This window comes from Miniopterus natalensis, chromosome 10 (assembly GCF_054644295.1).
Source record: "Miniopterus natalensis isolate mMinNat1 chromosome 10, mMinNat1.hap1, whole genome shotgun sequence".
Taxonomy (NCBI): Eukaryota; Metazoa; Chordata; class Mammalia; order Chiroptera; family Miniopteridae; genus Miniopterus; species Miniopterus natalensis.
Genome location: NC_142090.1, coordinates 25,837,303 through 25,860,604, shown reverse-complemented (window position 1 = coordinate 25,860,604; position 23,302 = coordinate 25,837,303). Strand labels below are relative to the sequence as shown.

The 23,302-nt window shown below is 40.4% G+C and overlaps 1 protein-coding gene across 1 annotated transcript in view; it reads right to left on the bottom strand.

The window, feature by feature from the left end:
• Positions 1 to 21,703, bottom strand: part of CTTNBP2 (cortactin binding protein 2) — a 152,950-nt gene extending 131,247 nt beyond the window's left edge. The window contains exons 1-2 of the mRNA XM_087821053.1: positions 21,608 to 21,703; positions 10,539 to 10,646 (exon numbers count right to left, since the gene is read on the bottom strand). Of these exons, the coding sequence (XP_087677179.1) occupies positions 10,539 to 10,646; positions 21,608 to 21,688 (189 nt within the window). The 5' untranslated portion in view covers positions 21,689 to 21,703. The remainder of the gene's footprint in view (positions 1 to 10,538; positions 10,647 to 21,607) is intronic.
• Between the last annotated feature and the right edge of the window lie 1,599 nt (positions 21,704 to 23,302).

Here is a 23,302-nt window from a genome sequence, read left to right as displayed (position 1 = left end):
CTAAAATGAGGTGAACTGGACTGGAAAAATAAAACTAAGATAGAATTTTGCCTTTTTAATAAAGTTCAAGGGGAGAACTTAACCTTATCTATCTTATTTTAGGTGCACAACACCTTAACTAAAAACCATAGTCAGCTCATCTTAACAGTCTGAAGAAAAACACTGTTCATAGCTACATGACAAAAGTGATGAAGAAGCACATTTTCCATGCCCTCTGAATAATAATCATAAGCATTTGAGATCTCACATTTCTTAAACCACTATGATATTCTGCCTTCACTCTGGCTCTCCCGCAAATTTTGTCTACCTAGTAGTTAGGGCTATCTTTGTAATTTTTCCCTTGAAAATGGTGGTAACTTTTAAATATTTACACTTAATAAATTGAAACTCTTTTTTTAATATGTCTTTATTGATTTCAGAGAGAGGAAGGGAGAGAGAGAGAAACATCAATGATGAGAGAGTCATAGATTGGCTGCCTCCTGTACGCCCCCTACTTGGGATTGAGCCCACAATCTGGGCATGTGCCCTGACCAGGAATTGAACTGCAATCTCCTGGATTATAGGTCGATGCTCAACCACTGAGTAACACCGTACAGGCAATAAATTAAAACTTTTAATGCAAAAAATACAATACAATATAACTGTGCTATGAGAGTGACCTTTTAGAAAGCGCATGTCAAATCACTGGCATTCTCGAGCTGAAACACTTCAGTGGCTACCCACCTGATACAGGATAAAATCCAACCTTACTAAGGCTTTTACTCTCCAGCACAGTCTGGTCTCAGCCTAGCTGTGCACCTGATCTTGTGCTGTTCTCTCTCTAACTCTGACTTCTCACAGTTCCTATACGTTGCCAAACTCCTTCCTCTCTCAGGGTCTTTGCATGTGTACTCCCTTTGCCTGAACACTCTTTCCAACTGGGTTCACAATATCCCTCCTTCAAGTCTCAGGGGTGTCAATTTCTCAGAGAAGCATTTCTTGACCCAGTCTAGAGTACCACCACCCTTAATCCCTCTCATAGCATTCTTTCCTTCTCTTCCATAAACGTAATTTGTACTTAGATGGTTTATTCGTTTAATGTCAGTCTCTCCCACTAAGATTCTAAGATACATGAGAAAGAAAGAAATGCCCTATGTTCACCATCCTTGAAGTCCAGGACATGCCTAAAGACAATACACATCAGAGGAATAAATGAATGCATGGATCCTCACCCTGTTCAAATACCATTTGAAATATGGGATATAGCTTTTCCTTTATTTCATTTGTGCAACAATTATTTACATTTTGACTCAGAAAATTAGAAAGGAAGAATATGAATGCTCTTAATTTTTCTTTCCAAAACAACAACCAAAGACAAAAAAGGTAGACTTTTGAGAGTACTGATTCAGATCCTTCTTTCCTCTTATAATCAAGACACACAATCAGCAATGTGGCAAAGGAAATTCTGACAAGGTGGTTAAAATGTTATCAGAATGCCTCAAAGGAACACCCTGTTTTTGAGATCAGAAAGAGCTAATTCTAAAAAGGAACAGTTAATTAAACTGACAGCCCCTCCAATTATGGTAATCTTCAAAGGTTACAAAAATACATTCCTGGTTTCATCCCATTTGTAACCCTGAATCTATCGTGCACCCAGGTGGATCAAATGGACATCACTGAGCTGGGAAAGCCTCATCTTTAGTTTGTTCTCACAGGTATCATCATGATTAATAAAAATCAGCACGAAAATGTTGCTCGAGTGACTTCAGTTGCTTATTAAATGGTAGTGATAAACATTTTGCTCTCATGGCATCATCAATTTCATTTCTTAATATATGAAAAAGAATTATTTTGTCTGATGTTCTATTTTTTTTCCTTCACTAATAGTAAATGTTCATCAGAAAAAAGAAAATTTCTTAGAAGAATCAAAATTGATACTTCCTGTGTTTTCCCTACTGGACAACACTATTTAAAAATCATCAGCTATTTATATTTTATGAAAACAAATTTGCTTGCAGGAACAAGACCATGTCTGGTTAACTCTCCTCTTCCTCTCTCTAGTCATGGAACAAAAGGGTATCAGGCAGGGATAGAAACAATTTATGTTTTCATGAATTCAGCTCTGCTCAAAAAATTCACTCATTAATTAAACTGAACAACACAAAAGAGTCTGTTTTGGCACTGGCCGGTGTCCTCAGTGGTTGGAGCGTCAGCCCCAGCACAGGTTGCAGGTCTGATCCCACGGCCCTGGTTGGGGCATGTGCAGGAGGCAACCAACTGTGTCTCTCTCACATCGATGTTTCTCTCTTTTTCTCTCTATGTTTCTTTTTCCTTCTCTCCCTCCCTCTCTCCCCCCCTCCCCATCCCTCCCTTGCCCCCCTCTAAAAAGCATCCGGTGAGGATAAAAAAATAATAAATAATAAAGGGTATGTTTTGGTCAATCAATTGCCTGCAATCATAGGAGAATTTTGAAATGTGTTTTACTTAGCTGATACCAGAATATTATTTTTTATCATTATTTAGCAGGCACGTCATATGAGGAATACTCTCACAGTACTCTATAGTATACCAGACGCTGCTTTCAAAACTAGAGTGGAAACATTATTGTATTTAATGCTTTTATTTTAGTTAAAGAAATTTCCTTTGTTTTATGTAAAAAGCCCAGCAATACACCATAAAGGTTTTTTAATTTGAAAAATAAAGTGTTTAAGTTCTGCTTAAAAAACTAATGCAATTTAAATATGCGGAATGTTTTGAAAAAGTTCAAGAAATTTGTTAAAATGGACATTTTCAGATTAATTTAACTTTGAGGAAAAGTATTTCACAAAAAATTATTGTGTCATAATAATATGTATTTGAATAAAATTCTTACACTTATGTTAGCAAATATAGCTTTAAAAGTGGTATTTTCTTGACCACTATTAGCTTACATCAGTGTTTCCCAAGTGGGGGCTATTGTGTTCCCCATGGAGACACCTTTTTGGCTGTCACAAATTGGGAGGTGCTATTGGCATGTAGTGAGTAGGTAGTGGCCAGGGCTGCTGCTAAGTATCCTACAATGAAGCTCCTCTCCCCACAACAACAACAAAAAATATCCGGTCCCAAATGTCAATAGTCCAAACTTGCTTTAAAACGGCACTGTTAAAAATATTTTTTAAAAAAATATGAGCTTTGAACCCAATGAACAGATAAGAGTTTCAAAAAGGAAAATAAATTTAGGCAAAATCTGAACATACTGAGTTATATAGTCTGGGAAAAGTAAATATAAAGTCGAGAAATACAATCTTCTATATGGACACACTTATGGCACAATAATAAACTCCACATAGACTCACTTCACACTTTTTTGCATGCCTGATACATAGTAGGTACTCATCAAACATTTGAGGGAAGGAGGCAGGGAAGGATCTATCTTCTTATACCGTATCTGGAACATTTTACCAGAGAACCTGAAACCAAGGTAATGGACTGCACTAGATTGTTAGAGGTCTTCCAAAGTCCTCCCTTCCTCCACAGTACTAGCATGTACCCAGCCAGCCAGAGCCAACTGAGAATACTGTTAATTCTAATTATCCCGTCTAAAAGAAAAAAACAATACAAGAAATCTAGAGCAAACTGTGCAAACAATTCATTGTTTTGATTATATAATATTTCCATAAACTCATGATAATAATAGCAGGCTGGACTGTGTAAAATGTAGGGTAAACCACAATTCTGACTCAAAATTTTATGATTATAGCATTTTCATATCCTTGCTCTTTTCTCTCTCGACTAAGATGCTAATAAAATAAAAAAATACTAGTAGAAGAGAGAAAAAGAAGTGAAGGCCAGAACGTTCCACAAACTAAACAATTAGCATTGAATAAATGATTTCTGGATAAACTGTATATTCAAATTTTGAATATTCTATTAAATTTAATTCAGAATGCTTTGTCTATCTTGGATTACAGAAAATGGAGCTGCTTCTCCAAAGTACTTTCCTCTAGACCCCATATATATTATTCAAAGACTTATTCCTACTTTTTGTCAATGAGGGGAATCATAGAGAAACATAGTATTTCTTATGCAATCAAATTAAAATACATTTAAGTTAAGCAGCTTTATGCAATTCACATGTCCATCAATATTGTCCTTTTTAAAATATAATTCCCCCCATAAAAATTAATGTCTTGAATATTACATCTGTTATAAAGCCATAGACTTGTTTTATTGGAAATTTTTTTTATTGATTTTATAGAGAGGAAGTGGGGCAGAGAAAGAAACATTGATCAGTTGTTTACCACACCCACCCCAACCAGGAGTAAGCCCAAAACCTGGGTGTGTGCCTTGAGAGGGAATCGAACCTGCCACTTTTTGGTATATGTGACAATGCTCCAACCAACTAAGCCACATGGGCCAGAGCTTATTGGGAAATATTTTTATAAAAATTATAAAAGTACCAAGATATATATTGCAATTTTATAACACCCTCCTCCAAAAATCACATTTATGGATTATATTAAAAAGTATATGGCAATTAATTCAATGATCTATACAATTTTTTATGATAATTTGAAAATCAAAAGCATCAAGATAACATGATTTAAAAAGTAAAATAGCTTGGTATGAAATATCTTTTAAAAGTTTCTAAAATTCTAGCCCTGGGAAGGTGGCTCAGTTAGTTGGAGTGTCGTCCCATACACCAAAACATTGCATGTTTGATTCCTAGTCAGGGCACATATCTAGGTTTCCGGTTCAATCCCCGGTTGGGGTGGGAATGTGAGGAAACTGCTCAATATTTCCCTCACATCAATATTTCTGTTTCTCTCTCTCTCCCCCCCTTTCCCTTTCTCCCTCTCCCCTCCTCCCTTCCCTCCCTTCTCCCCTCCCCCTCTCTCTAAAAATGAATGGAAAAAACATCCTCAGGTGAGGATTAACAAAAAAAAAGTACAGGGTACAAATTAGGTATCTTTATATTAAAAAACAACAACCCACAACTTATATATTAAGTTCAAAAACATTTATTATATTTAGAAAAATATTACTTTTGCCTTCTTTTAAGAAAATAGAACATACTGAATAGCAGCACACTTATTACTGTTAGAGCAGATTTTGACTTAATTTAGGAATAAGTTTAGCTCAGAATATGAAATAAAAATAAGTTTCCCATTCTCTCTCCTGCCCAATTTCTTTCTGGAGCATTGATGAGACACTAACTAATATTGTACTATTAGGCAACTTAATCATACATCTGGACCCAAATATTTCATTAGTTTCATCAGCTCCAGTGAATGCCCAACAGGAATAATAGTCAATCAGTAAATCACCACAGTGAGACTATGATAGCTATGACTGGTATATAAAAATGACATTATTACCTACTCCTAACAATACAATCATCTAAATAAATAAATCACAATTCTCAATTTCAAAAATGACAATAAGCCTTCAGAATCTCCAACCACACCCAGTTTGTGCATGCCACATTTTGACCTGAGTTAAGTCATAATCTTTGGAGGCTTTTTTGTTTGATTTTAATCTATAAACAAAGGAGACTGGTATTACCCACTGGTACTTCACAGGGGCAATACGTAGGCGGTATTTTTGAAACAGGTGAGAGCATTTAGTTTTCACAGTGATTGGCACTAGGGGGCAGAGCTAGGGGTCTGCCACACATCCAGGAACAGTCCTTTGTCCCCAACAACTTTCAAATGTCCTGTTCATTCCTTTCATTTGAACTTTCAGTATGAGTGTCTGAGCCTAGGGAATAAATCCTTTCACATACTTCAGTTTTAACAAACACTGAATTTTCCAGGGATTCAACTCTTGTGATAATAATACGCACTTCTGTTGGAACTTTACCAAGAATCATCACCATTTCAGAAAAATCACCTTACCTACCACAAATCCACTCACTTTATCTGAGTCAACAGTATGGCATGCCTGAATCAGGATTGTTTAACAAAAACTGAATTCATGGAAATGCTATTAATAGGTGCAAATAGCCATCTACTCTATCATGTCTTCCAGTAGACAGTAGAGTCATGCCTGAGTACTTATATACTGAAATGCACAATGTTTTGTTATAAATTTCTTTCCTGTTACTTCTTATCACAATTAGGGCAATATGTTGGTTATTTTTAACATAACATACTTACACATGCAATTATCCATAAATTTCATTGCAGGATAGCAAGAGTAATATAAAGTATTTTATGAAAAGGAAACACTAGATCTAATAGGGATGCAAAACATTGACCTAGAATGCCATGTAAGGCTCCTTGCATCTCATTCCTTGATTCCGTGAAAAACTTTCAGTTTGGCATGCTCTGATCATTAGTAACCCTTTACCTCTACTTTTACATTTGAAAGTATTGCAATTAAGTTAAAAAGAGAAATACATGTGGTTGCTAAGGTGATACATAAAAACACAGACTCCACTAAACTCTTAAACATTTGTGTGAGCAGTGGGAAATGCCATAGCAATGATGCCTTTTACAGGTTAATAGAAAAGAACAGAAAAATTCCTAAGGTAGCCCTGGCCGGTGTGGCTTAGTTGGTTGAGCTCTGTCTTGTGCACCAAAAGGTTGCCAGTTCGATCAATGTGATCAGTGTTTCTTTCTCACATCAATGTTTCTCTCTCTCTCCCTCCCTCTCCCTTCCGCTCTCTAAAAGCAATTTTTAAAAAACCACATATTTAAAAAGAAAAGAAAAAAATACCTAAGGCTGAGGAAACAAGATGGCGGCGTAGGTAGCAGCTGCACCCGCCGCCTCCCGCAACCACATCAAAATTACAACTAAAATACAGAACAATCATCACTCAGAACCTCCTGAAATCTAGCTGAACAGAAGTCCTACAACCAGGGACCTGAAGAAGCATCGAGACCAGTAGGAGACGCAGAGACACGGATGGATCGGGGCTGAATCACAGAGACGTGGACGCGGGCCCACACCCAGTGCCACGGGATTAAACCCGGGAGGGACACCTTGGCAGTGGAGGTTTCCCAGGGGAGTGAGGGGTCCCAGCCCAATATTAGGCCCCCAGCCCAAGGCTCCAGGGCCGGGAAGAGAAGTCTCCACAACTTCAGGCTGTGAAAACCAGCGGGGACTGTCTCTGAGGGTCACGAAGGGTGCGGGAGCCCCAGCAGCTCCTCTTAAAGGGCCCATGCACAGACTCACTCAGACGCGCTCCCTCTGAGCTCCAGCACCAGGCTGCAGCTTAAAAGCAACCTGGGACATGTGAGGAGGAACTAACCTGCCTGAGGTTGGAGCGAGAGGTGGAAGGGCAGCTTTCTTCCACACAGAAGAGCTGGCAGAGACCTTTGTTCCTTTAGTGAGCCCCCCCACCCCCCCAAGCCGGCAGGCAGCTGCTATTTTTGAATCTTCAGCACCTGACTCACACTTTTCACCCTGCCTCGGTAATTCCCAGAGGCCCCACCCCTCCCTACCTGCAAGCTCATCCAAGCCATTTCAGTGGCTTTTCTGTGGCCTCTCGAGTCTTATGCTTAGGACTTTCCTAAAATCTCTCAAACAAGGAGCAGCGTGCTCCATACATCTTGATAAGTGGCCCTAGGCCTAGCACTAGTGGCAACCTGCATTGGCTCATAGCTTGGCCTCTCCTGGACAATTCCAAGCCCAGCACAAGTAGCAGCCAACTACGGTTTGCTGTGTAGCTCATGCTGGGTGGCCCTGGGCAAGGTACTGGCAGAGGCTGACTTAGCACCTCCCGGGAGGCCCCAGAGACAGTGCATCTGGTGGTCAGACTCAACCACGCTCAATTACAACCCAACCACATCCACGACTGACACACTCAAGGGGCGCACTTGGTGAACACCAAAGGTCCACTGAAGTAAATCCTGCTCCATAGGGGTGTCTCCAGCACAGTAGCTCTTTGGCTATAGTTGCAACTGGTCCTCACAGCCAATTGGCCTGGTGGTCAATTACTCCCAGTGACACCAACAGCAACCAAGGCTCAACTACAACAGGTCAGAGCACACAGCCCGCACAGGGGAGCACCTAGAAGGTCCAGCTCAGGTGACTGGAGAGGCTGAGCCACTGGACCCTACAGCACACCTACTACACAAAGCCACTCTACCAATTCCAGAAGACATAGCAGCTCTACCTAGTACACAGAAACAAACACCTGAAAGCAGCCAAAATGTGGAGGCAAAGAAACATGTCACAAAGGAAAGAACAGAAGAAATCTCTGGAAAAGGAACTAAGTGAAATAGAACCAAGCAAACTAACAGATACAGAGTTCAGAATTTTGGTTATAAGGATGCTCAAGCATATTAGGAAGAGTATTATGAAAACAACCGATACCATCAATGACATAATAAAGAACCAATTTGAAATGAAGGCTACACAAACTGAAATGAAGAATAACTTACAGGGAATCAACAGTAGAGTAGAGGATGCTGAGAATCAAATCAGCAATTTGGAACATGAGGAAACAAAAAACACCCAACCAGAAGAGCAAAAAGAATCCAGAAATATGAAGATAGTATAAGGAGCCTCTGGGACAACTTCAAGAGGCCCAACATTCATACTATTGGGATACTGGAAGGAGAAGAAAGAGACCAAGAAAGTGAAAACCTATTTGAAAAAATAATTACAGAAAAATTCCCCTTTCTGGGGAAAGAAATAGACTTACAAGTTCAGGAAGCACAGTGGGTCCAAAACAAGAGAAACCAAAAGAGGCCCAAAGCAAGACACATCATAATTAAAATGCCAAAGGTTAAAGACAAAGAGAGAATCTTAAAAGCAGCAAGAGAAAAGCAGTTAGTTACCTATAAGGGAGCTCCCATATGACTGTCAGCTGATTTCTCAACAGAAACTTTGCAGGCCAGAAGAGAGTGGCAAGAAATATTCAAAGTGATGAAAAACAAGGAACTACAACCAAGATTGCTCTACCCAGCAAAGCTATTATTTAGAACTGAAAGTCAGATAAAGAGCTTCACAGATAAGAAAAAGCTAAAGGAGTTCATCACCACCAGACGAGGAAATGTTGAAGGGTCTTTTAGAAGAAGCTAATGAACAAAAGAATCTGATGAACTAAACGGGTCCAGAGACATTGATGCATGTAACAGACAATCATGTTTCAGAGGAAAGAGGGAAGGGAGGTGGAGAGTGAGAAGAGATTAACCAAAGAAGTTATATGCATATATGCATAACCCAAGGACACAGTCAATAATGGGATGAAGACCTGAGGAGGGGGTGGGAGCAAGGTGGAGGGGGTCAATTGGAGGGAGAAAATGGGACACCTGTAATAGTTTCAACAATAAAGGTAAATAAATAAATAAAATACCTAAGGTTGAACTGGAGCCTTCACATTGGTTTGGTCTCAAGAGATTATACAATTGGCCCCACAGGTGATGGTGCCCTGTTCTCTCCTTGGACTGAGGGGGTCACACATTTTAGTGATACACTGTCTTAGCATTTCTCCCACAAAGTTCAATCAAGAAAGTACAAATTGGCAAGCAATGCAAATGCTCCATATGTGGAGTAGGATGAAAACTTCTCATAACCAATTACAGAAGTCTGCTTAGCAAAGCTTGTCATTCAAAAATCAACACCTTCAACTGAAGTACCAGCTTGCAGATGATATAACTATTCTCCCATTTTTCTGAGCAATCATTCTCTGTCATCAGACTGAGGAATAATCAATATCCTTACTGTATTAATTTTCAGTTTGTGAAAATGTACTGAAGTCATAATTTCAGGAACTATATCACCCCATCCCCACACAACTGGATTCTCAGCACATCCACCCTCTCCATTATGTGTGACTACCCACCATTATTACCTCTTCCTCCCACCATATTAATACCCATTGGAGGCAACAATTTTTTTATATTCCACAGATTTTTACATGTTAAAATTAATTCCTTAACACAAAGTTTGAGGAAATACTCCCTGGTGAAAAAAGATATCCATACTTCATGTATAATAAATGTATCTGTCATGGCAAAATGTCCCAGAGCCAAGAAATAGCTGATTACATACAAAGTACTAAGTACAACATTACTTAATAAAAGACAACAAACTGTATTGAGGTATTTAAGTAATATATTAGAAGATAATGCTTCACAAGTTATTTAAAAATTTCAAAATTACTATAAGATCAGATGAAAAATAAAACTATTTGAAGATATATAAACTTTTAGTTTTTAACTCTTCTGAGTTTCTGAAAATAAGAAATAATTTATAGAGGAAGGAAAAAACTCTATTATCAGCAATATCTTTTATAAATGATTCTCTTAATTTTTCTTTACTGACCTCATAATACATGTAGGATACCAAATTACCAATTTTCTGAAAACGTATGTCTCTAACCAAATAAACACATGAAACATAAAAGGACTGGGGAACCAAAAGCACTTAATTCTCAAGTTTCCCATAACTTTAGTTTGTGGGTTTACAAAGATTATGGGTTAATGTCTGGGGTGAGGGGCATATTTTAACACAATGAAACATTTCAAATCTACATGACTGAAAAATTAAGAAAAAGAAGCTTCACCAATGGCCCTCTGAAAAAGAAAATTACATGGCAATGAGACTCAGCTCTGGAAATTTCTTACCCGTAGGGCCTCAATGACGAGGTCTCTGGCCTCAAGCTCCCCTTCCATCACGCTGAGGAGCATACGAAGTTCTGATTTACTGAGGGTGTCCACATCAAACTCTTTTTTCTGTAACACAAATTTTTAAAAAGCAATTAAAAAAATTACTTCTAGGAACAACACATGTCCGTGTATGCAACCCCTTTAGAAGGAACATGCTCTTTACTTTGCTACCCCTGCACCCCCCACACACAGACATACAGACATACACATGGGGCAGGTATGCAATAGATCATCTTTATCCCAGTGGCTCAGTAAATTCAAGAAGCACTGGGGCCCTGTTTGGCAGCAGACAATCTATGTCCTGACCTTCCAAAAGGAGAGGTAAAAACCATAACACCAACATCATAAATCTCTCCATTAGGGAGACCTATTTTCCCAGCCTGCCTGCACATCTAGATTCAGAATGTCTTCAAATTGCAGCACAAATTGAAAATCCCTGGAGTTTGTATCAAAACAGGCCCAGAGTATGTTGGGGAGACATTGCAAGGGTAGCCAAGAAAGTACAAAATATATTCCTAGAAGGGCCCTAATGTAAAGGCTCCTGGAAAGTTACCATAAATTCCAGAACATTCAATAATAACAGGTCATGTTTATAGAACACTGCAGTGGAGGCCACCAGCTGGCAGCCTACAGCCAAATCTGGCCCACAGATGTGTGTTAGTTGGGCCACAAAGTGTTTTATTTTTTTATTCAGCCAACGTTAAAAAATCCTGAAGGCTTTGGCTGGTGTGACTCAGTGGTTAGAGCACCAAAGGGTCAGGGGTTCAATTTCTGGTCAAGGGCATGCACCTGGGTTGCAGGTTTGATCTCTGGCCCCAGTTGGGGGGCATGCCAGAGGCAACCAATCAATATGTGTCTCCACATCGATGTTTCTCTCTCTGTCTCTCTCCACCCCCCTTCCACTTTCTCTAAAAATCAATGGAGGAAATATCCTTGGGTGAGGATTAACAAACAAAAAAAATCCTGAAGATGTTACCAAAAAATCTAGATCTTTGGCTTCTCTTCAAATTTTAGATGACTGGGTCACCCCAGATTCACATTCCCACAGGGTAATAATCTGCGGAGCCAAGTAGCAGCAGCTCCTTTAGAAGGAACATGCCCTTTACTTTGAGACACACACACACACACACACACACACGCGCGCGCGCGCGCGTGCGCAGCAGGCAATATGCACTTTTGTGAGACTTGACCCACCACCCACATTTCGTTACCTAGGCCTACAGTCAGGTGAGTCTGGAATCCCTGCTATATGGTTATCAAATGCTTTCTGATACAATACCTCTGTATCTTCTTGCCATTCCAGGCCGAGGCTGGAATAAATGAGCCTTCCAGAGACCCAGCTACACCACGAGACACTAGCACCAGGACCCTGTGCATCATAATCCTCACCCATCACTCTTCCAGCTCTGCTGTCCTCTCTGCGTTCCTTCTCTGATGACTGCATCAAATGTCACTGCTTTAAATCCCATTGATCTATCACTGATTCCCAATTCTTTTGTCTCCAACTCTGCCCGTTATCCTCACAGCAAGTTTTATGAGCTGGTCTTCAGACAGTCATGTTCCAGATGAAACAGAGAGGAAAGTTCACAGCTCCGGCTGGGTGAGTTTTCCACAGCCTAAGCTCCCTCCATAACACATGTTCTGCTCAGCCCTTCTGTGGACAGACTCATTTGATAATCCCAGTCACCATCAGAGGGAAGGAACACATGTTCATCCCCAAATGTCTCAGGATACCCAATCTCAGAAGCCATACTTCAGGACATTCCAGAATATCTCCACATGTGCATGGTTTCCAAAGCATTCTCAAAGAACCAAATCTAATCGGTAAGATATCATCCTGTCTGTGTGTCAGTTAAGAAAACCACAATTCAGAGAAGTTGGATAATGTGCTGAGATCATGCAACCAGGAAATGGCAGAACTACAACTAAGTGCTTGACTTGTCTATACACTTTACCAGCACAGTGCAAACATTCTAGAGATGAAAAATACTGCCATTCTATCAATCAGCTAATAAGAATCACCTTAGCACCTATGTGCCTGACCCTACACTATCCCTTTGACACAGAAGTAAACATGAAAAGCCCATATATGATTCAAGGGGCTTTCAAACAAGCATGACCAGAAACTAGTCACTTCTCAATTTCAAAGGAATCTTCTGGAAGGTTATAATAGTTTAAGGGGAAAGAGACCAGAAGTAGCTGGTTCTTCAAAGGAAGATTTTAGGATTTTCCTCTTAAAATGGTTTCCTTTTGCATGCATTAGACAGAGCAGTTGTTTGGAAAGGCTGGGGCTAAGGATAAAAAAAAAAAAAAAAGAAAAGAAAAAGCTGTAGAAAGCCTAAAGCATGGGTAGTTCTGGGAGGCTTTGAAGATTAACTTAGAGATTTCCTTGTGAATAGTAACATTCAATACAGTAGGACTCAAATTTGGCTTCCGCTACATAGTGGTGTCGCATAGGTCTTACAAGCCAATAGTTCTCAAATTCAGAAACAGGGAAAAATCACCTGGAGACGTTGTTAACAGACTGCTTGTGCTCCACCCCTGGAGTTTCTGGCTGTTATGTCTGAGGTGGGAACCTGAATTTGCCTTTCTAACAAGCTCCTGTTGCTGCTGCTGCTGGTCCAAGGACTATGCTTGGAGAACCATTCAGCAACTAATCCTAGTCTCTGTTTTCTTATCTTTATAATAGAAAACCTAACATCTACCCTGTAAAGTTCCTGTGAGGATTAAACAAAAACATAAGTAAGTGCTAAATAAAGGTGGGGTGATTGTTATTAATAAAGGCAGGTGCTTTATGTAGGGAGGAGAAACTCCTATTCTGTCAAAACAGAGTAAAAGAAAGCATATGAATACATATTTCAGGTCGCAAGAATCTGAGTATTTTACAAATAAATTGAAAGCATTTGGGGCCTGGCTGGAGTCACTCAGCAGTTGAGCATCAACCTATGATCCAGGAGATCACAGTTCAATTCTCGGTTGGGGCACATGCCCAGCGGGGGGGATACAGGAGGCAGCCGATCAATGACTCTCTCATCATTGATGTTTCTTTCTCTCTTTCCCTCTCCCTTTCTCTCTCTGAAATCAATAAAGATATATCTTTAAAAATAATCAACATTTTGATATTTTTTGAAAAATAATGCCCAAAAGCAAAAATCCCAATATAAAACATTATTATTGTTTCATAAGAAGTGGAATTTATCTGATCTGACACACATACGGCACAAAACTACTTAGATATAGAAAAAGTAATTAAGTTTTCTTGGTTTATGAGCAAAATAATTGTTCTAAATCTTATAATATTTTTAAACCACCTTATTGAGGTATGAATGACATACAAAATACTTCACAGGTTTAATGTATACAACTTGATGAGTTTGGAGATAAGGATACAACCATGACACCATCACCATAATATATGCCATAAACAAATTCATCACCTCTGAAAGTTTCTTCCCATCCTCTTTTTTGATAAATTTTATATTAAAAAAACTAACTTGATAACCTAATTTGCAAAAGCAAGATACAAGACGAGATAGATCCAAATGCCAGATCCTAAAAAATTAGGATCTGCATCAGGGCACCCATGAAAACATGATACCTCTCCCTCTTTAAAAACGACAGGTATGTTCAAAGACTAAGCTTTATTATTACTGCACTTGCTTGTCCTGATTAACAAAGGATATTCCAGATTACACATTTCAGTGATGGCACAGCACTAAAAACCAAAACAAACAAACAAACAAAAAACCCTGCTAGATTTCAACTCTGCAGGCCACTCCTCTGCCTATCATGTTTGATGTTTGCCAAGAAAAGCACTTCTTAACACTGAATTCTAAAAATCTGGCATGGGAAGCTTAAATTAATTGACAGTCTAGTCATCATATAGAGAGAAAGCCTTCTTTGGGACATAAACAAATTATATATAAAAGTAGAGACACAATACTAAACCCTTACTGTTCGACACAGCAGTTTTCAACAGCTCTGAATTACTTCAGGTGGGTGTGGGAGGACATTCTTCTCTAGTTTCTCACATAGGGAGAGAGAAAGAAAAGACAAAATAGAACCTGGCTGAATTGTCATCATAAAGTGTCAAAACTGAACAGAGACCAATATCAAGTTTCCTCCATGACTACTCCCCACTCCGCTGCCAAATTTAAAAATGTTGGGTTTATGTATGCAATTCGATAGTCACAGCCAAATCGGGCCAGAAGACCTTTACCCATATTCCTTAAGAATTAATGGAGTCAGCGCATTGATGGTTGCCAAAAAGCCTTTAGAAAATATTATGAGCTGCAGCTGCAGAAGTGTTCCTCAGGTCTTTGCCCAAACATATCAGTTATGGTGAAAATCTAGTAACCAAACACAAAGCCAGACACGTCTTCTGGCTCTTTCCAGAAACACCAAGAGCACCTCCTCCAGTTTCAAATTTAGTGAGTTGTGCCTACTTCTCATCAATGAATGTACCACATGGCAGGGAGATGGACCCTGAGAGGCAGGTGGACCTGAAAAATGTTACTTTCTCTTTGGATCTCAGGTCTGTTAGCAATAAAATGAGAATGTACTAAGTGATCTCTAAATCTCTTCCAGCCCCTAAATGTCCTGACTTCACATACCAGCAGGGTAACTGGATTACTGGACTGAGGAAATTTAGGTCATTCCCTCAAACCTTTCAAAAATATCTGAAGAAAACTGATTTTGCCTCTTTGCTCAGGAGTTACAGAAATGTATTTCCTTCCCAGTTTAACAGTGCATATTAATAAGTAATAATGCATTTAGAACTTTCTGTGTACCCAAAATTTATGCTTTGGGGATGAATAAGAAAGGCTGTAAAGGAGGGAAAAGCAAGAAAACTCATCCTGAGATTTGAAAACTGCATCATAAACATTAAAAAATTAAATCCAACTTTCCAGGTATAGAGAACATTTACAATATTAATAAAACATGAATTTAGACAATTATAAAGATTTTCATGAAGTACATGTATTCACAGTCTAAAACTATTTCAAATCTCTGAAGCTACATCTTGCTTTGAGATTATTCCTCCTGATTTCTCTCTACACAGAGGAAAGTGTGCTCCTGACCGGGTTTGCATATTCCTGATTTCATTCTTCCTAACTCTTCTCCTTTCCCCTCTAATTCATCTTCAGGATGTAGGTCAAATCCCACTTTCATATGTCTTTCCAGACTCCAGGAATCTCTCATTCTCTCAATTCAGACTTAGAGTCTGTTCCATTACTTCATTTGGCAATTAATCATGTCCTGCCTTGTGTATTTTATTACATTAAACTTATCTGTATTAACTTTCTATTTTCTCACCTCTTCTAGACATGTCAGGACAACAAGAGTATTATATCCTTACATGATTTTACTTAACATGTATGCCCCTCTCTTTTGGTATAAAATGCCTACTATTTCACTCAGTGTAAAAATACAAAGCATGTAAATGATAGAAGCAACTAAATAACTGATAATTCAATAATTTCCATTCATTGCTTCAAAAACCATTCAGAATTATATAAACAGGGCAACTTGGTGTTGCCTTTAAAGCAACATACTGAAAACTTGGGGTCAGCTCTCTGTGATCATAAGCCTCAAATAAACCATACTACCTGAGGTCTTTGGTACAAGAGAAGTAACTTAGTATATTGGAAGGACGTAAAACTAACAAGTAAATAGAATTATCAGGAAGAAAACCTGGCAAGGGATTAACTAATTTTAAGTACTACAAGAAAACTGGAGTGAAAAGCAGAAAGGTGGCTTGGAAAGGGATGACAGCCTCTGATTATTAAGGACAACTACCACCCTTTTTCTTTCAGAACTCCATCTCCATTTTCTGTTTGGACTAAAAGGAACATAGCTCAGATAAAACAAATGTCTATTTCCATCCTAACTCAGTTTCTCAATGTTATATCAGTCCTATATGAGACATAGATCATCTCCACATGCAAGCTGGCATCCAGATCCAATAATAGTCCCTTAAGAAGCTTATAATGCACTGAAGAAGATAATCTAGATTATCTGCAGGTGGCAAATGTCAGCATGCTGACTTTCAAATGAAGAGGCTGAGACATGGATGGCTAAAGGATATTCTTACAGTTTATAAAGCCCTTCTTTGGAAGACCTCAGGCCTTTGGAATCATCTTATTGCCTTTTCAATGAAATATAAAAAGGTCAAAACCAAACGATTTACAAAAAAGTATCCACTCCACAGAGCAAAGTCACCTTGACTACACTGCACTTACAATAATAACCTTTTAATCATCCTCAACCTGTTTGGTTATTTTTATTCCCAGACAGCATTTTTCCCTTAAAATCAGGATTTCTACATGGATGGCATTAATACATCTCATTTTTTATAAGTTATTTATAACTAAACTAAACATTTAAAAATCCTTTGCTATCAATGTCATAATCACCATCTCTCTTGTAAGAGGTCTCCATTTCATTACATAATTGCCAAAGACGAAAGACAAGTTTCTTTTTCCATGTTATATAAGTCTTACAAAGGAACTCCAATAGAGAATACAATTAAGTACATTCAAATAAAGTCTTCTAAAGCAATACTCAGATGTGCTTAGTGCTTAGGTGGCAAAGTATGTGAGGGTGAAAGGGAGAGACACTGCTCCATCCTTCCCAGGTACATTCAAAGTGGAATTCTAGTCCCATATTTCTGGGCATTTGCAATTGCTCAATTTTTTCTTTTATTCCCTTTTCCTGTTTCCAAATTCCCTGTATTTCTGTCTTGACACCTTGTGGGCGATCGGGCCTTGATTCTATTACAAGAAGAATTCAGGATGGGAAGATTGCAGTTACCATCCCACCACCACATTCCCAGCCTCAATCAGTATTTGAAAAGAAAAAATATATAAATGGAAAACTAATAGTGCTGGATATTAAGTTAATTTTTTTCTAAAATCTCTAAAGTATATTAAATGTTATTGACAAAAGCAGCCCCGAAAGGGACCACATACAAATGAAAATCAAAAAAGAATCAGGGTCATCCTTCTGAAACAAGAAAAGATCTGTGATACCTATAATGTTAATTATTACAAATCACAGGCCAATAGTTTCATTACAATCTGGTAACACATAAAGTAAATTGTCCAATTAGCCAATCAACAATAACTGTTATGACACAGATTCTCTGTGCATGTTCATTTTCTTCATTCAATAAATACACCTACCATGTTCCTGACACTGTGCTAAGTAACCTTTGCTTTCTTTTAAAAACAAAACCCACACAGCTCTTCTTGAAGGAGGAAGCTGTTCCCTCCCAGCCAGACTTGCTCTCCATATGATAAACAGCAGATATTTGTAAATGGCTAAGTACAGAGTCTATGAAACATCTCACCTCACAAAGTTACCTGAAATACAAGAGAATAGAATCAACTGCAATCTAGGTTAGGCATGAATTCAAGCACAGAGAGGATAAATTAAATGCTTTTCTCTAAACAAAACTGCTCCTGTGAGAAATACAATAATAATGAAACAAAAACAATATTAAAGTCTAAACAACAGGTGCAAACAGAAATGTACAACCTATTATGTAAGAACAAAAAACATGCAGTGAAAAGCATCACACTGAAAGCAGTTCTAGTCTAATCTTGGGGGAGTATTTTAGTCTACTTCCTCAACTTCTAGGCTCTTTTTCTAAAACACATAATTGAATCTGAAATTAAAACTTACATGATCACCTTTCAAAGCCCCTCACATGTGGCCGGAGTTTACCTTTCAAGGAATCCTAAAAGAAATCCCAACCAAACTTGCACACAGCTTCCTGTGGTCTCCCTGTCCAAGTCCTCCTTACATCTCAAGGCCCAGCTCAAATGCCATCCTGCTGTGGAACGTTTCCAGATCCTTCAACAAGTAATTCTCTCCATAATTCTTCCTCCCCAAACTCCTAATGCAAATGATTTGTGCCTCTCATGACACCATCATCTCTGATTTGATTCCTTGGTTTATGTCAGTTTCTATCACTGGAATGTGCTGCTTTAGGACAGCAATGTTACTCATGATGCCTCCATCTCAGTAAATGTTCAGTAATATGTATTAAAACTAGATTTTCTACTAAAAATTATGCTGTGAAATTTTCAAAATTCTATAGCTACCATATTACTACAATTGAGTTTGCTTAAAGAAAGCTTAGCCAAATTGGCTAAGGTTCTTTTCATTGCATTTACATTCAGTACTGTGTCTGGAAACAAAAATTTGAAGGTGCTGCCTGTGTATTTGTTTAACACCACTGTTGTACATTTTTAACAAAATCATTGCTGAAATTTTTTTCTTGTCACTATCACCATGACAACATTTATATCTACTTTTTGCATAGTAGCTGCTCCAGAAAAGCCCAGAATGAATGACAGCTAAGAATGTTGTTCAGCTTCCTAAACATAGCCCTAAAGAGAACCCCCTTTTTCTTTCACTCTTAAATTCTCTGGTGACAATAAAATGCAAAAGATTTCTGTTTTCCATACTGCCTTACCCATTAGGAGTTATTTTCAGAGGACAGCCTATAAAAGTCATCACATTTGGCTAAGGCACTGAAAATAACCCAGGTCTCTCGGCATGGTTCACAGCAAAAAAAAAAAAAACAATTATCATGATCCTACTGAATAATGTAGCTGTTACACAGCTTTATACTTGGGATGCTTTCAGGATTTAAACAGCTAAGAACAAGAATCACAAACTAAATTTGAAGCACTCCACTGAAAATCATATTAAGCTGAAAACCTGTCTCTAAGCAACAATCTAAATAGTCAAAACTTAGTGAAAACACTTATTTTCAAAAATAGCCTACTGCTTTGGAGTCTCCATTGGCTTATTACTGTCAAATGCACATATAAAAACCCATTGTATGTAAATTGAAATAAACTTGAAGTGAAATAAATCTCTAAAATGCAAAAAAATGTTATTCATTAAAAACAAAACAAAAAAAGTAAGTCCTCAGTTGCCACAAACCCAAAATTCATAAAAAATGTCTTTGATCTTTAATCATTAGATAAGGAACAGTTATAATGACAAATACCATTCCTCAACCTAGATTTTTTTTTTTTAAGAATCAGTCTATGGGACAAGTGGCTGACATGGGAGGACCATACCTTGTTAAGTGAAAAATAAAATGCCCAGTTTATGGCATAGAAGGCATCATCAAAATTTTACTGTAAAGTCAAAAGTTATTAAAAATAAAAGACTATTAGATTAAGAATCCTACTGCATCTCTTCAGAAACCTAAAGAATTCTATGGGAAAAACAAAGGGCTTTGACTTTCACAGATTCCCCATGGCTATTCCCATTAACCAGAGTGAAATTACCAAATCCCCACCTATACACAGTCTGAAAATCAGACTCCTGGAAATTTTCAGCATCAGAAAGGGAACACTGACCTTGTTAACACAAAAATCTGCCTGCCTTCCAAGGTTCTGTTTACAATATAACCAAATAAAACCACAAGATCAGCTACAGACCATAAGTCAGATGTTTTTGTTTGGTTTAATTGTCAAGTGATTAATATACTGAGGGTAGTAAAAAGAAGCCTGTTCTAAGTCTATTAAACAAATTCAACCTTCCTGGAAAACAAGAAACACATACACACTTCTTTTTCCTCCTACTCCCTCCCCTTACCATCTCTTGGGCATGAAGGTACCCAGTCATTTCAGCTTCCCAGAGGGGCTTGTATTAATAGCAAGCTCCCTTATTGTACTTCACAGGAGGGCCTGACTCACTGCTTCATAAGTAGGCAGATTTCATTTGAAACCTTAAGAAAGTTCGCATTTTTCAAACAAAAAAATGAAATTTCAATTTTCCTTAAAGTTTCAAATCAAAACTTGCCAGGTTCACAAATGGAAACCAGCAGCCCTCCTCCTTTTTTCCTCCTCTCCCTCCCTCTGTTTCTATTTTCCTTCCCAGGATCAGCTCCTCTCACGTCCAAGTAGCTTCCTCCACACCTCTCCTCTCCCGCTCCAAAAAGCCTTACCTCCAAGCTAGGAGCAGGGAGGCAAAGCAGCCCTTTCAGTACACAACTGCCCCTGCCCTCTGCTGCCTGTGGGCCGACTATGCTCAGGTCACCAGAAGAACTGAGGACGTCCACGCTCCTCTCCATCCCACCCGGAATCTGGCGGGTGGGACCGCGCCATGGGTGGGAGGCGCTCCCAGAGCCGCCTTTCTCTGCAGATGCCTGCGGCGGCGCCTGCGAAGCTCCTTCCCAAATCCCGCGAACGTTGTTTTCCTGGGGAATGTGGGTCCAGCCCTCCCTCAAAGTAGGGCTGGAAACCCCCCCTGAGCCTGTGCACGCGGACATTCCGGGGGTGAAAGTGGGGACCAGCGATGAATGGAAGCTCATTCGGTTTCTAGATCCCAAAGGAAAACACTGCTGGTACCAGGTGCTGAACCTGCAGCTCTCCCCGCGCCTTCCCGGGCAGAACGAGGACCCTCCCCCAACCGCCGCCGCCAGCGACGGGGCGGCGTACGGCGAGGACCCCGGCGCTGGCGCGCGGCCGCAGCGCTGCCCAGACCTGGCCACCGGGCCTCTACCAAGGGGCCTCACCCGCGAGCACACACACAATGGGCATCCCCACACCTCCTTATGATGACCCGCCTCCCCTCGCTGCTTTCCGGGGTTCGCTGAGAGGTGCCAAACGCCCTCGAGACACGCGCCCCCGGCCACACGAGAGGTGAGCGGAGAACAATGGTGGGGTCAAGTTTGCCAGGAAACACGCCAACTCTCACCCCTGGCCAAAGCCGACCCAGCGGCCCGAGTGGGCGAAGGGGTCGCAAGACGCACGTAGCAAGTCCCGAGAGCCCGGCGGACCTGGCTGCTTCCCGCGAGGCTGGGAAGGCGCTGGAGGGATCCCCAGCGCGGGCAGCCGCCTCGCCCCGCCAGATCCGGCTGCCAGCCATGAGGACACCCCAAGGCAGGGGCACCCCGGGGAGCCCGGGCTTAAGGAGAGCCGCGGGTAGCAAGCCGGCTCCAACCGGGACCCTGACCCGCGTCTACACTCTCCCGGCGCCCACCCCGGGACCTTGGTTACCGTCGCCTCCGCCGTGGCCCCCGCCGCATCCTCCGGGGCGCGTAAGAAGTCGGACTCGCAGCTCGCGCCGTCTGTCGCCATCTTCCAGCTTTCGTGGATCCAAGTGCAAGCTCGGAGCCGCGGCCCCAGGTTCAGCCCGCTCGGCGCGGGCGGCGCTTAACCCGCTGCGGTCCCGGGGCGCCGGCTCTCGCAGCCCGGCCGCCGCGGGTGCCGCGCTCTCTCCGCCCCTCGCCGCCGCCCCCGCCGCCTTAACCCGCTGAGCACCAGAGCGCCGCCCGCGCCGCCGGCTCCCGCGCCGCCGTCGGGCTGCTGGCAGGCAGCCGGCTGGTCCTTGAAGGTCCAAGAAACGGGCTCGCGCCCGAGGCCCCGCTCTGGCCCTGCGTGCAGAGGCGGAATCACAGCCCCCGGGCGCGCAGAAGGAAAGAAAGCCAAGAGGTGATTCGCCCGGCGCCGTCCGCACCGAGACCCAGGTACCCGGACAGGCCGGAGGAAGCATCAGGCCCGGATCCGAATTCTCTGTAAGACAAGGAAACCTCTTCATTTCAGCCCCATAGCCCACCGCTAAGAACCACATAAGGCGCGCTCTTCTTTTCAAAGTTTTTTTGTTTATTTTTTTCAAGACTGCCCAGGGAGTTATTTACCTTCTTAGTATATCTATCTAGCTTTGTTTTATTGTACTGCTGCCTCTTATTCTCCAAAAACCGTCAATTCCCAAATCAAAATGTGCCCTGCTACCCTTTATTTCGTTGCACCTGGCCCCTCGGCCCGTGCCTTTCTATACAATCTCTTTTTCAAGAAACATGAAGCAGGGCCCCCTTTGGCTTCAAGTCTGAGGTGTTTTATGAAGGGCTAACCAAGAAATGCTGAATGCCATTGCTTATAAACGAAGGATCTCTACTTTTAAGACACACCCAAAATAAAAACAAAAACTTTTCTAAAAATTGGTTTTATGAGAATTATAGGTCTTGAAAGACATTTCATGAGATTAATGAGTTAGGCCCAAATTCTCAATTTTTCCTCCTCACATCTGATTCAGTTCCTACCCTTTCCTGCCAATTCCCAGGATATGAAAATCTATCATCTTATCGAGACCATATGGTACAGGCCTTCCCAATCACCAGATCGCAAAAATGTGTTGAAAGCACAAAATCAAATGGAGACATTCAAGCTGTGTCTCAAAGAAGTAAAATCAAACTACAACCAACTCCTGGACTTGAAATTCTGGATGATAAATGCCTGGAATGTTTGTTCCAAGGGTTACAGATCAAAGCTCAGTTTTAAAAATGGCAGACTCCTATTGAAAGGTTTGGTCACTTTTATTTCTTCACTTCCCAAATTGGATCTAAATATGACACAAACCAGGGCAGACAAGATATTTCCTGCAAAGGCTCTGAAAGGTTTGATCAATAAATTGTAAAATGTTCCCTCCCAGAAGAGGTCTACATCAGAAAGGAAGCTTCACCTGGAGCCCTGGAGTTAAGGGACACAGGTTTAGAAATCACCTCAGGGGTATCCTCTAAGCAGAGGTGCTCAGTGAGAAATTTTCTTTGACTTTATAACTACTTCCTCTCTTACACTGTTTTCATCCCTGTTCATTATACCATTTTGTTTTATCCAACACTTTCTCTGAAATTGCTCAATATTGGAATAACTAGATTCCTTATTAGATGAAAGAAAAGCACTTAGGTGTTGAAC